A 13386-nucleotide genomic window follows, 5' to 3' on the forward strand; every position below is an offset into this window, starting at 1 on the left:
TGGTTGCCTCAGTTCCCTTCCTCATTGTTTCTTTACTTTGCTTGATTAGTTCCTTTAAATCACTTGGCTCAGCTATATGTAGTTTCTTTGGTACATGCTGCTGCAAAAACGACTAGTTCTTGTTACATCTGAAAACTCAGCTACCCTTCCCTCCTTTTTCTTGAGCCTTGGCCATTAGGCCAATGTCTCATTATTTAAAGCATACTTTGAACAATAAGTGGCTACAACAGCTACAGCATAGAATCATAATACAAGCTAATATACAAATGCAGATGATAATATTAAGGGTCTAGTCTGTTCGGCTTTCCAATCAAGTGGGTCTTTCTTAACTCAAGAATAATGTATCCAAGGTCCCTTTTTTGCAAATTAAACTGCTATAAATGTGATCAACAAAACCAGGAAAGATCCTTTCCACTTCACTTGTAGGGGCTTGGAGTCTCACGACTTTACGTAGACCCAGTTGCCAGGCAGGAATGGTATCCAGTCCCACCAGTGGGGATGTCACCACGAATCTCTGGTGTTTAGTAGATCCTAAAGCATACATTAGTTCATAAGGGCTCAAATTCTCAGCAATGTGATAGGTGGGGCCTGCACCCACGTCATTGAGGTTTTCTGACAAATTTTATTTATCTTGTGTGTCACTGCTGTAATAAAATGTGATCCTCTACCTGATGACATTCCTTGAAGAATTCTGAATCTGGTAATAATGTATTTTAAGAGAACTTTCACTACTTCTCTTGAAAGGCCTTCTTTCTGAGGAAACTCAGAAAAGTCTATTTGCCAATAGTTTCCAGGAAAGTTTCTAGCTTTGGTGACTCATACAGTTCTTTTAAGTATTTTTCTATAATTGTAGGTGGGACTATCATGTTCCCTAAAGGGATAACAACCCATCCTGTAGCTTGAAAGTTATTCAATTAACCGGAAGTCCCAATTTTTTTTTTTTCTTGTCGTACTTTCTTATCATAATTTTAAGTAACACTACCTCCTTTTCTGGGACTAAAGGCAGAATACCTTTTTCTGCTGCCTTTTTTGCAGATTTGTCAGTGAAATGGTTTCCAGTTACAGGGAAAGTTTTCAATGCCAAACATTTGCTCTTTTTCCTTGCCGTAAGTCCAGAGCTCTTGTAAGAGAAGTTAGTTCTGCTTTCTGAGCAGAGACAATAGATGGGAAGGCCCATGATTCGATTACCTTGTCTGTGGTGGTCACTGCACACCTTGTCATTTGTTTTCTCTCCCGAGCAAAGCTGCTTCCATCAGTATACAATTCTCAGTCAGGATTTTCCAGAGGAACATCCTTTAGTTCCGTCGGCTGGAGTAGGCTGTGGCTCTTCGCTGATCCTCTAAAAATTGTGCAAGCACTTCTAGGGCAACATTCTGCCTCTCATAGGCAAACAGTTCAAATGGTTTTGAGAGACCTGGCAGACCCAGAGCCAGGGCTCTCCTCAGGGAATGCTTTAGCTGCTTAAAGGCTGCTCTTGCGTAGTCTGTTCAAGTGAGGAAATTCTTATAGGCTGCTTCTAAAAGTTCATATAATGGTCTTACCAAAAGTCCATGATTAGTAATCCAGAGTCAACACTATCCTACCGCTCCCAGGAAGGCAGCTCATGAACTGTTTGTGGCTCAGGAAGGCAACAGGTGGCTTCTTTTCTTCCTTCCCAGTTTCCAGATTTTCTCATTCAAAACCAAAGATTTCTTGGGCTTTCCTTGTTCAAGGGAATGCAGAAAAAGGCATCTTTTAAATCTAATCCTGTAAACTATTCTAGGTTATTATTTCAGGTAGTTCTCTCAGGTCTTGCATTAATCAATAATCTTTCCCATTTGCTTTCTTTATAGGTACTTGGATTCACATTCTACTAGCAAACTATGCTTAGCAAATTTGTCTATTATTGGAACTAATCCAACTTGGCTTTCTAATTTTAAAGGATGCTGTTTATACCTCACCAATATAAATCCTGGCTTAGGGGTAATTCTTTTCAATTTCCCTGGAATTTCACTGGCCCACACAATAGGAACAACTGTGTCTTCAACTTCAGTTGGGATGTTGCTGCTAACAGGAGTTACTTCCTGCACAAGAGGAGCTGCTACTTCTACATATTCAGTTTCAGGAATTAGGATTTCAATGTCCCCATTTTTAAATTTAATTTCTACCTCAAGTTTTCCAATAAATCTCTTCCTAGCAAAGGTTTGGGGGAGTTTGACAAACAGAGAAACTGATCAATTGTTTTCCCAATGTAACCCATCACACCAATAAACTTTACCTCAAGATTTAAGTGCTGATGATCACGGATCTTCTAACTTGACAGTGATATGTCTCTATGGACAGGTAGATCTCCACAGCCCCTCACAGTACTGTCTGTAACAATCTGAATGTCTAAGTGCAAAGGCAGGCTTAGGAGTGGAAGGTCTGGAAGATGGTTGAGGTTTGAGGGTTAGGATTTGGCTACAGCTCTAAAGGCTCTCCAGACCCTGCAGTAGGGCTGGGATTTGTGGTAGTTTAAAGGGAGGGATTTGGAAAGCATGTTTAAATTTTAACTATGAAGTTCCAGAGTAATCCTGAAGACTTGGCAAGTCCTGTCTGTGAGGCAAAGACATGAGCATTGCAAGTTCTTTTGGTTAAGAGCAAACTCACCAAGGAGATCTGCCAGAAAGGCAGGCTGCTGATAGCCTGCTCTGTGCTTCATGTGCAGTTTAACAGGACCAGAATGAATGCATAAACTCAGCCCAGCACTTGGATTTTACCAGTGCCTTGTGCAGTGCCAGAAGTGCCCTCTGTTGATGTTGGCTTCATTCCGGGTCTCGCTTTCTCTCTCCTTCTGCAACTTTGTTTAAACAGGTGCTTTTTTCTTCTCTTTATTCAATTTCCTCAGCAGTCCATGAGCAATGCAGATTCCAACTCTGCAGAAGAGGATTTTTGCCAGACTACTGCTTTCTCTGAAACTTTTTAAAAACACTTTGCAAATATTGCAGCTTTCTTTGCAAATGTCTTATCCCTCCCTTGCGTCCCTTTCACCTATCTGGTGATATCGAAAAGCAGAAATGGAGCTAGTTAGGCCTGCATCTGGTACTGGTGCTTAGAGAGAACCATGGGCTACAGCTTGGGATCTTGCAGAGAGGGAGAGACTCCACTTATTGCTGCCAGTGCCACCATGTTCTTATAATCTGTTTTGCAGAGCTCAGCAAAGCACAGGCCTAATAAAAGTCGCCGGAACAGAGGTTTATTGGGAAAACAACTGCTGTGGTGGTTACACACACACACACACACACACACACACACATGAATTCAACCTACTTCTTACTGACCCCATGAGGGGTAGCTCATTCATGAGCCCATTATTGCAGAGGGAGTTGACACACAACCCTGCTGTGTACACATGCTCTGTGTAAAAGTTGCATGTGGTGACATTATTCAATATACATTGTAATTTCTATGCCCACTTTCTTAATATCTCTTCTGTGTCCTTCAGAATGTTTTTTCTGAGATTTAAACTGTAGTACCGGTGATGTCTGGCTACTAGACAGCATTTGGAGGGAGGTGGCTGTCTTCCAAGAGAATTTAAAGACAGTGGAAAAAACCACTTTTATACAAAACATATTGATTTCTTTCTGGCCTAAACTTCCCCTTCTCTGCTTAGAGCAGGAGATGTCAAACATCACACTCATTTTTTTATCCTTCACAAAATTGAGGGATTGTGGTGACTCAACCTAGAGTTTGGTGGTGTGCATGCTTCCATCTAGCTTTTGATCAGCTCCACTGCTTGATCACTGAGGACTGCTGGCCTCCAGGGACACAGATCCACCCTCAGCTACCTGTGTGCCTCTTCCCTGTCTCTGGGGCAAGTGATGAATGGTTCTGTGGACTGGGGAGGAACTCAGTACAAGACAGCAGCCAGGCACTGTGGACCCTGTCACAAATTCCAGTGGGTGCAGAGCCCTGCTAAGAGAAGCTCCCTTCCTGAGTGCCTCCTGGCCACCAGCATCTGGTCACCATGCCAGTAATGGGAGATGGAGACGGGGCTGAGTCAGATGAATCACACACACTGAGCCTGTGACTTTGTTTTTGCTGCTCCAGCATTTATTTCACTCTGCTTAATTGTCTGGGAGTTAGACTGGGTTGAGTGCTTGGGATGTAGGTTTCAAATCAGTGCTAAGTTTAGAACTTGTGAGGTGTTTACATGTCTGCTCTCACAAAACAGCTGCTGGAGTCAGTAGAAGCCAAGACTCTCAATACCTTTGCCATTGTGAGCTCCTGTGCTGTTATGAGGGATCTCTTTGTCTCCTGGAGCTGCTGTGAATCTACTGTGAACAAACAAATGTCAGCTGGGATTGTTCAACAGGCACTACCTGTACTTTTTGAGACCTATGAAAAGAGATGAATGGCATCTTAGTGACAGAAAACGATTCACATTCTTGCTCCAGTTCCTGTTTGCATGTTTATCCAGATGCATTGACACATTTTTCTCAGCCACTGGCACCAACCTCTTGGAGCTGAGCAAAGCCCAGGGCAGGAGGGAAGGAGAGGGAGAATTTGTATCTGTCTACAAAGTGTGTGTGTGTGGGGGGGGGGAGGGGTGTGTAAAAAAAAAGGCCAAACCCTAGTTTCCTTGCTATGCATTAATCTGTCCTAAAACAAAGGAAAATATTACTAGGCCTTGCATATGTAAGAATTCAGTTTGGTACTGAATTAGTGGTGCATTTTGATACAAAATGGCCTTAATACTAAAATAGAAGAACTTCCTTATTTTGAGAATAAATAGTTCCAAGAACCAGATTTTCTTTTGATTTATGGTAAGATAGGGAAAAGTTCGGTATAATCACTAGACTAACAGGTGTAAAATAAGCATGTGGAAAGAAGCACCCAAACTAGATAATGTGTGTTCCCATCACCTAGGACTACAGCCACAGCCTTTTGGTAGGTAGAGAAAAATCCCATAGGACTTAAGCCATGCAGCTTTTTACCTACCTGACCAATGTTCAACATTCATTTCCACTCGTGTGTGTGTGTAAGTTGGCCCTGAACTGGACCACAGAGGACTGTGTGATACAACTGGGGTGAACCACAGCTGTCAGATTTTCTCTTCAAACTGAAATACAGGCAGGGCAGAGACAAGATGAGGATTCCAGCTTTGCCTGCTCCCTCTGCTTTCCTCATGGAGGAAAGGAACAGAGCACTATGCATGTATACTGGTTTTGTATAAACCTGGTCTCCACTTCAAGATTGAGACCTACCTTGGGCATTACAGACTCAGAAAGCTTGGGGACATCATGACCACAAGAGTTCACAGTGAGCTCCAGCTGAGCGCACAAGCCAAAGGGTCATGGGACAATCCATCTGGAGGCAAAACAATGGGACTGGGGCTGCAACTGACACAGGGAGCAGGGGCAGTGCAGCGAACAGAAAACAGGGTTGGTTAGCAGAATAAAAGGCAATAATGCTGGTCCATGCACAGGGGCGTAGGAAGCAGTGAGGCTGGAGTCCAAAAGGACTTGGATTGGCTGGGGAACATCCTGCACGGTACAACCCTGTACCTGCAACACTATAAACACAGGAATGAGGAGGAAGGAAGGAAACTTTGGGGCTTCTTGTCTGCTTCCTGGGAGAAACAGCAATAACTGCTGGTGGCCTGGAGACTTCAGAAGGAGAGAAGCAGCACCATACCTTCTCTCCTGACCAGCCCTCCAGAGGAATCCACCTCTCTGGAGGTCTCCCATAAAAATGTGGACTACTTTCTTCCTGAGCTGCCTGCTGTACACCCTGGGGATAGTGGCACAACCGTAAGTGCTATTTAAAAACCTAGTGATTGACGGTTGTGATGCTGAGGGAGGGGCCGAGATAGCTGGGAGAGAGTGTGGGACCCTCAGAGTCATTTCCTGGAAGGGATAGACATAGAGTGGTATGCAGCACACCATGAGCTGTGTTATGAACACAGAACCTCGTGAACATGGGAACCTCTCTCTGGAATACCGCTGCAGTACAAGGACTAGGGGAGGACTGGTGGTGGGAACAAGAGTGAGAGACTGACACAGTCTGACACAGGATGAAGGGAAAGGTGTTGGATAAAGTGAAGGGCAAAAGGAAAGGGCTGCAGGGCTGGGGATAGTTAAGCAGGAACCAATCTACTGTCAAGGTAGTTAATGAGCCGTGTCAAAGCAAGGGGGGTGAATCCTGTTCTGTCACCTGAAAGTATTTCTCTTGTATTTATCTGAAATGAACTATATACCTTCCTTCACTCCTGTGAGAGGTTCACACTCTCACTGTTAATCTGTCCCCCTCACTGCAGCAGAGCAGCACCTCCTGCCCCCAGAGGAATGATTTCCTCAGAACAGAGTATTAGTGCCAAGTGTCAGTGAGACTGCTCCCAAGATGTGATGTTTTTTTCCCTCACTGCAGGAGGTACCTGATCATTATTCCAGCATCCCTGCCCTACCCCTCATTCCAGAGGGTGTGCTTGGACCTCCGTGGGGTGGAAAAGCCTATTCGTGTGGCCTTAACTCTGATGCATCCATCTGGCAACCTCAGCCTCTATCGCAAGGTCGTTCGGAACAATTGGATCTTTGAATGCACCAGATTTCAGGTCGGAATCATTCTTGGCAGGGACCTCTAGCTGGCAGCTCCCAGCATGCTCTTTTGGCTCATAATGCCTCTTACCAGAGAAATAGAAAATGAGGATGACAAGAGTAAGAGAGGGCATGGAAAGGAGTGAATGCAAAATCAGGGAGAGTGTTTAGTGGGAGCCTGCTGTCTGCTCCCTGGCTTTGTCTGTCCACTTGGTACTCTTCCTGTAGGGTACCTCATCATCCACCTTGGTGGCACACTGAGAAAAGGCTGCCTGGCCAGGCTCCAAAGGTCTGGGGAGGATGGAAGAGCACCCGAATGGCAGCTGTGCAGCTAATTCTCTCCTCTGAGAAGGATACACTGTCACAGGGTGTTTAAATCTGTGATGCAGAAAGAACCAGACTTTTCATCTCAGACAGCTTCCCATCATGTCTGCTTCACTCCAAGCTTTTATTTAACGGCCTGAAAATGTGCTGGGTGACTGGGAAAGACATGGGAGGGTGCACAAAATCTCAGCACAAATCTTTTAGATTTTCCAAACTCATGATCCTTGTTTTCTTTGTTTGCACTGATGAATAAGAGCAGATTTCAATCTCTGTGACCCACACACTCTAGGAAACAGATTTCTCATCAGCATAGACATTTTCTTCCCTTGAGTTAAGTCTTCTCCATCTTGCTCCATGCAGAGTTTAACAGTAGACCTTTCAAGGGGTAAACACAATTTCTGTGCCAGAACTGACTCCCTTTTTTCTCTTGTCCAAGATCTATCCCAGCTGCTAAGCATTGTCCCTTGTGCTTCCATAGACATAGCCTTCAGTCACTGAGGGCCTGTGCTGGCCTTTAGAGTAAGGTAGTGAACAGGCTGGCCTTGCAGTGCAGCCGAAGCAAGGAGAAGAGCACTGCTGACCTAGTGGCTTTCCTCTTTTGTGTCCCAGGTCCCCCAACCTGCAGGCAGCCAGGAGGTGGGCACAGTCCACCTGCGCATCTCCAATGACCAGTACTTCAGTGCAAATGAAGAGAAGCAAGTCCTGATCCGCAGGGCTGGGACAGGCACGTTTATTCAGACGGATAAACCCATCTATAACCCGGGACAGACAGGTGAGCACTGCAAGGAGTACCCTGACAGTGCCCTTGCCTTGGCCTGCCCAGACTTTGTTTCCAGTTTCCCATGAGGGGTGTGTTGAGTGCTTTGTGCTGTGTGGCCTTCATGAGGACAGAGGGGGTGTGCTGCCTTCCGTAGTGGTGTATCTATGAATCACATTTTAGGAGCAGGAGGAGACTGGAAAGGTCAGTCTCACACACTCTAGGAGCAGAGCTGGCTTGGAAGAGGAGTAAACCTGAACATGGTCCTCTTGGCCAAGGCCAGGTATATAGGACTTGTCTGTCTACACTGCAGACAAGGAAATGTAAGGGTAACCGGATGTAGCCCATGGGAAAACCCCTAAATTGTGAGGCTCACTGCTATACTGCTGCTGCGTGTTTCAGGGAAAAGGGGGTGAACAAGACTGAGCAAGGGGTTAGGGGGTCTGCAGGGCAGGCTTGGGCTGTCAGTAGGGCTGTATGGGGAGCAGCGGTTTTGGGGTGAGAAAAATGCAGGGCAAGTCCATTCCCAGATGCACTCTGTGTCTATTAGTGTGCTCTTATCCATTTTCTCCCTGCAGTGAAATTCCGGATCGTGACGCTGACTGAAGATTTTGTTCCTATTAACAGCAAGGTAAATCCTAAGTGAAGGTGAGGAAGTCTCCAGGTTCCCTCTGATGGTTCTGCCTCATTTACCAGCCCCATGCTGGAGAGGCTGGGACAGTCCCATCACCCAGGGTGGCCAATGCCAACCCTCAAGCAAACCAATTTGGAACAACAGTGCCTGCTTACCACTGACTCTGCTGTTGCCCTCACAGGACAGCTGCTGGCAGGTGGGAAGGTTGGTGCTGGTGATGGTATTTGGGGAGCGTGCCAGTGCTCCCAGCTAGCTGAATTAGCTGTGTGCACCTGCCCCCTGCCAAAAAAGCAGGCAGGGCTTCTGGGGACATCCATGGGCTGCTAGCCACAGGCATAATTGTCAGACAAATTTGTGTGCAGACCTAGCCAGACCCAAGCTGCCAGAGCTGCCCTCCCACAGCTTTGGAAAGCTTGGTGATTTGTGGAGTGTGTGGCACCTAAGGGTGGCAGAAGAGTCTGAGGCAAGCTGCAAAATTTAAAGAAAAATTAATTGATATGGGAAAGGATACACATAAAGCGATCATTAAAAAAAAAAGAGGGAAAATAGTATAATCAAATTATACAGACTTGCTGCTGGCAGCAGCTCATTCTCCCCATGTCCAGGGAGTGAGAAGTTGCCAGAGACTTGCATATCTGCTGTCCAGGAAACTGCAAGGCTAGCATCTTTCTACAGTGAGCAATTATACCTGCAGCCAGCAGCTATAGATATTTCACACTCCTCTGTCCTCAAGCAATCTCAGGAGAGCCAACAGGAATTCATGCCATGACAATTAAATACTGAAGGGCATGCATGAGGACAGTTGAATCAAATCCTTCTGGACTGAAATAAAGGAAGAGATCCTGCTGGCTTTATTGCTGACTAAATTTCCTCCTTTTTGGGCTATTGGTGACATCCTAGAATCACTCACTCCTTTCTCCTCCCAAAAGAGAAGTCATATCTCTTATATTAGTTAGATAATAGAGTAAGCAATACATTTCCTTCTGTGCCTACAGTTGTTTCATGAAGATATTTGACCATAAATGATTGATGTCTATGTGCGAGTATAAGCAAATTAGCACTATAACTGTTAATAATGCTGTGATGAAAATTCAGAAGAGGTCAGATTTATCCAAAGCTATTATAAGGCTTGAATACACTATGCATTAAAGCTATAATACGTAGTTTTTAAATTAGATGAGTTGAACAAGGGTGCTGTTAACCAGCATGTTTTGGTTTAGCATTGACATTAGATTCAATTTATGAAAATAATTAACCTGCATATATTTTTTATTTCAATGAAAACAGAGTTGCCTATGATAACCTGTATTAAAGCTCAGAATGATGAATAATGTGAATTAATTGTCAATTACATGTTTACAGACCGGTTACTCTCCCAAGTCACTGTTCCTGCCTCCTTATGCCTTGTGTTCACAAATTACGTGTTCTTCACCAGAACTGCCTCCTGGCTGATAGATACAGTGATATAAGAACAGAGAATTAATGGGCCTAGAAGGGGTGAAGTATGTCCTCCTTTGTCCCTCTCTGTTACTGCCAGCTACAGTCAGCATTAATTCATATCTTCAAGGCTTACCTCCTAGGTCAGGCATTGTAAAGGAAGATGTGGGGTGCATTCTTCTTATAGGTGATGCAGTTCTGCTAATTTTTGAGATTTATGTTACAAAACTGAGGCCATTTAATTTTTGTGAACTTGGGATGGTGGTACTTCTGAGTATTCCTACTCTTCTCCTTTTTATTAAAGCAAATTCTACCTTTCACAGTTGTAGAATATCTATCAAAGTGCATCTTAAAAATTCAGGGATCAAAAAGCAAATCTAAAGAATAGCACAGATTTTTATGTTATGTATCTTCTTTATTACTTCAAAGCAATTTTCCTGGTTTCAATAGGACCAAGCTTCTTGTGTTATAATGTTTGTCATAATACTTTTGCTGGGTGGGTAAGATAAGTTTATAGGGAGGTTGCTACAGCATGCCAGTTTCTGACAGTGCTGTCTGTTTGCTTTGCAGTACTCCATGGTGGAAATCCAGGTGGGTGTTTCAGACTCCTCTGGTGTTATGAGGAAAGGTACTTCAGTATGGATAGAACCTAGGCTTCTGTCTTTCTGATTCAATTTACTCTTCTTAGGCTCTATGCATGCACATTCTCTGTCCAAATGCTTCCTATTAACAAGCCTTGATGATCCAAATGGTTCAGCTTCATCCATTTCTACATTCAGGAATGCCTGCCAGACCTTAACTAACTTTTACAGTTCATCTTTACATAAGATTGGAGACCTTTCATACCTTCTTTTACAATGGCAGTAGAGAGTAGAGTAAACCTGGGTGGATTGGGTTCACCTCTGTTCATGCTTCAGTACTCAGGTCACTTTACCATCATCTGAGAAAACAGCAGGAACCTTTGAAAGCCTCTGAAATCTCTGAAATGCCTTTGAATCCAGTGGGATCTGGATAGAGAATAGCAGGTATTGCTGATGAGTGCCTTTTCTTTCCTTCCCTTGCACCACAGGACCCGAACCAAAACTGCATTGGCCAGTGGCTGGATGTGAGACCAAAACAGGGCATTGCAGATCTCTCTTTCCAGTTAGCTGACAAACTCTCTCTGGGAACGTATACCATCCGTGCCCAGTCCTTCAAGTCCAGTTCAGTCCAGTCCAGTACCTTTAAGGTGGAGGAACGTGGTAAGGAGAACAAAGAATGGGATGGAAGAAGTTGCTTGTTTGTTGCTTGCCTGCCTGTATAACAATGTAAAGCCAAATATTGTAAACTAAGATGTACTGCATGAGGGCTAGGACCGAACAGAAATCTGTGGAGTATAGAATGTGCAATATCAGAAATGAACAAAAGAGACATAGTGCTGGAGATTCCTGTAGAAGGTATCTGCTAACAACTAGGCTGGTACAGAGTGAGAATACACTAAAGACTTCTTCAAGACTGTTTTTGGGACAAAAAGGGGATTCTTTCTTTGGCTTCCCTGTTTTTAATTAATGCTTTCTTTTACCTCATTAATATGTTCCTTCATGGGACTCCAGACTTACAGGAACACACTCTTGCCTTTTGTGATCCTGTGTCCAGGCAGTCTTATGCCTTTGATGGAGTAACTCTGAGGTTTTTGTTCCAGTGTTGCAAAAGTTTAATGTTTTCTTCGAGGGACCAGCTCAGATTTATGCTTCGGATAAAACCTTCCCGCTGCGTGTGTGTGGCAGGTAAGGAGAATGTTCAGGGGAAATGAAAGAGCTCACCAAAACTGTGTCTCTCCTTCCATATATCTTCTATCTCTTGAATCCATCAAAGAGAAGTGACCCAAGAAGGGCCAAGCACAGCCATTCCTTTCGAAGAATCCCAAATAGTGCAAGATTCAAAATGCTGGGTTCTCCCTTGGGGAAGAAGGACATGAGCTGTACTAGAGAGAGACCATTCAGCTACAAGGAGACTTGTTCTAGGCAAGTGATACCCTGCTCTGGAAGCTGTGTGTGCCCAGCCTTGGAAGACCTTACATGGGGAAAACCACTTATCTGATATGGGGCAGATCTGCTCAGGTAAAGGAGCAGGAACTGGCATTTCTTTAGGGGTTTATGCTGTTCCTTCTCACTTGTATGCTACTGAACTTATTACCTTCTTAGAAGCTGCAGGTGTACTTCTCTAGTTATGTGGTCATCAGCAAAAACTGAGCATTTGAGGGTGAGAAGGAAGGCAGGACCTCTGACAATATAAGCACAAAGGAGGAAGGGGAATTGTCTCAAAAGCACTTTGTACACAGATAAAGGGGGTGAACTCATTTGTATTTGGGGCTACATTGTCTGGAGACTTTTGGTGTCTCTTTTGCCACTAGTCTGACATAATTTCTCATAAATTGGGACAGTTATAATTAGGTCATATGAAACTGTAGTAGCAAATAGTACAGCACTCTGAATCTCCAGGATGGGTCATAAATGTCTTCTTTTTACTGGTACTGTCAGGAGCATTGCTCCAAAGGGAAAATCAGAGGGGAGTCAAAGCAAGGAAAGGCTGCAAAGCAGGCAGAGGGAATTTCTAAACTGACAAGGGTACACTTCTGCTGTACCTTGCAAAAAACAGCAAAGCAGGTCTGATGGTGGAAACAAGAATCCAGATCATGAGATAATCCCATAGTGAGGCAGGTCTGAGATCACTCCGTAGCTCTATTGCTGCCACTTGCTGTTGCTCTCTGCAGGGACACTGGTTTCTGCTGCTTTCACACCTGAACTAATATCTTCACTGAATGCTGCTCTGTGCTGTGTGGATAAGCCTGGTCAGCTCTCTGTGTCTGCCTGCAATTCCAGGACAGCAAGCGCCCAGAAGTGGGAGAGCTTCAGGGAGTGTGTGTCTCTTCCTGTCTGTGCTTTGTTTCTGCATCTGTTGCATGACAGACCATGCTATTGCACTCCCTGAGTACTCAATGTACTATATTTTAATTTATGCCTATCTGCTTGCCAGCTGCACTAAGACTTTCATCAGGAAGGGCACCTCTGTGGACCAATGTGCTCGACAGAACACAGAAGTGCCTCTGCCTGGCAGCTCCTCTGGTGTTCTCCCCACAGGTACAACTATGGGAAAGCAGTGAGAGGGACTGTGTGGGTGACTTTGTGCCAGAAGGCAAGGAGGAGGCCTCAAAATGCCAGCAAGGACATCTGCAGGGAATACAGAGGTCCAGTGAGTAAAATCCTGGAAGATATATTGGTAGTAAAGAAGCACCACACAGGACTAAGTGTCAAGGGCTAAGTGAACAGAAAGAACTGCTATGTAAGGAAGGTTTGCCAACCTCTGTAATTATATGTAGACTAACAAATATGGTTTTATTCAATTAATGCAATTGTTGTTCCCTAGACCTGCCAAGAAGCTTTCTTTATAACTTTGCTTATTAATGATTGGGTCTAGAAAAGAGTAATTTCACAGAAAGTTTTAGAATTCTTTTCTTTTCTGGAAAAAAACATAACTTGCCAGAAATTGATGCAATGTAAGAAACAACAACTAACAGAGTTTTCTCAGGTACAAAACTACTGCATTATGGTGAAGCTATCCTGGAGCTGCACAAAGATGGCAGAGGCATCGTTAATTCCATAGCCAAATCACATAGTGGCTTTCATACTTTATTTTGTCTT

At 44.2% G+C, this 13386-nt stretch overlaps 1 protein-coding gene across 1 annotated transcript in view; it reads left to right on the forward strand.

Annotated features, from left to right (window-relative positions):
* Positions 1-5712: 5712 nt before the first annotated feature.
* Positions 5713-13386, forward strand: part of A2ML1 (alpha-2-macroglobulin like 1) — a 28468-nt gene continuing 20794 nt past the window's right edge. Inside the window, exons 1-8 of the mRNA XM_039380009.1 lie at positions 5713-5771; positions 6388-6571; positions 7488-7650; positions 8214-8266; positions 10277-10297; positions 10776-10947; positions 11388-11472; positions 12826-12937. Of these exons, the coding sequence (XP_039235943.1) occupies positions 5713-5771; positions 6388-6571; positions 7488-7650; positions 8214-8266; positions 10277-10297; positions 10776-10947; positions 11388-11472; positions 12826-12937 (849 nt within the window). The remainder of the gene's footprint in view (positions 5772-6387; positions 6572-7487; positions 7651-8213; positions 8267-10276; positions 10298-10775; positions 10948-11387; positions 11473-12825; positions 12938-13386) is intronic.

This window comes from Pipra filicauda, unplaced genomic scaffold (assembly GCF_003945595.2).
Source record: "Pipra filicauda isolate LSUMZ 115617 unplaced genomic scaffold, ASM394559v2 scaffold183_size1465899_pilon, whole genome shotgun sequence".
NCBI lineage: Eukaryota > Metazoa > Chordata > Aves > Passeriformes > Pipridae > Pipra > Pipra filicauda.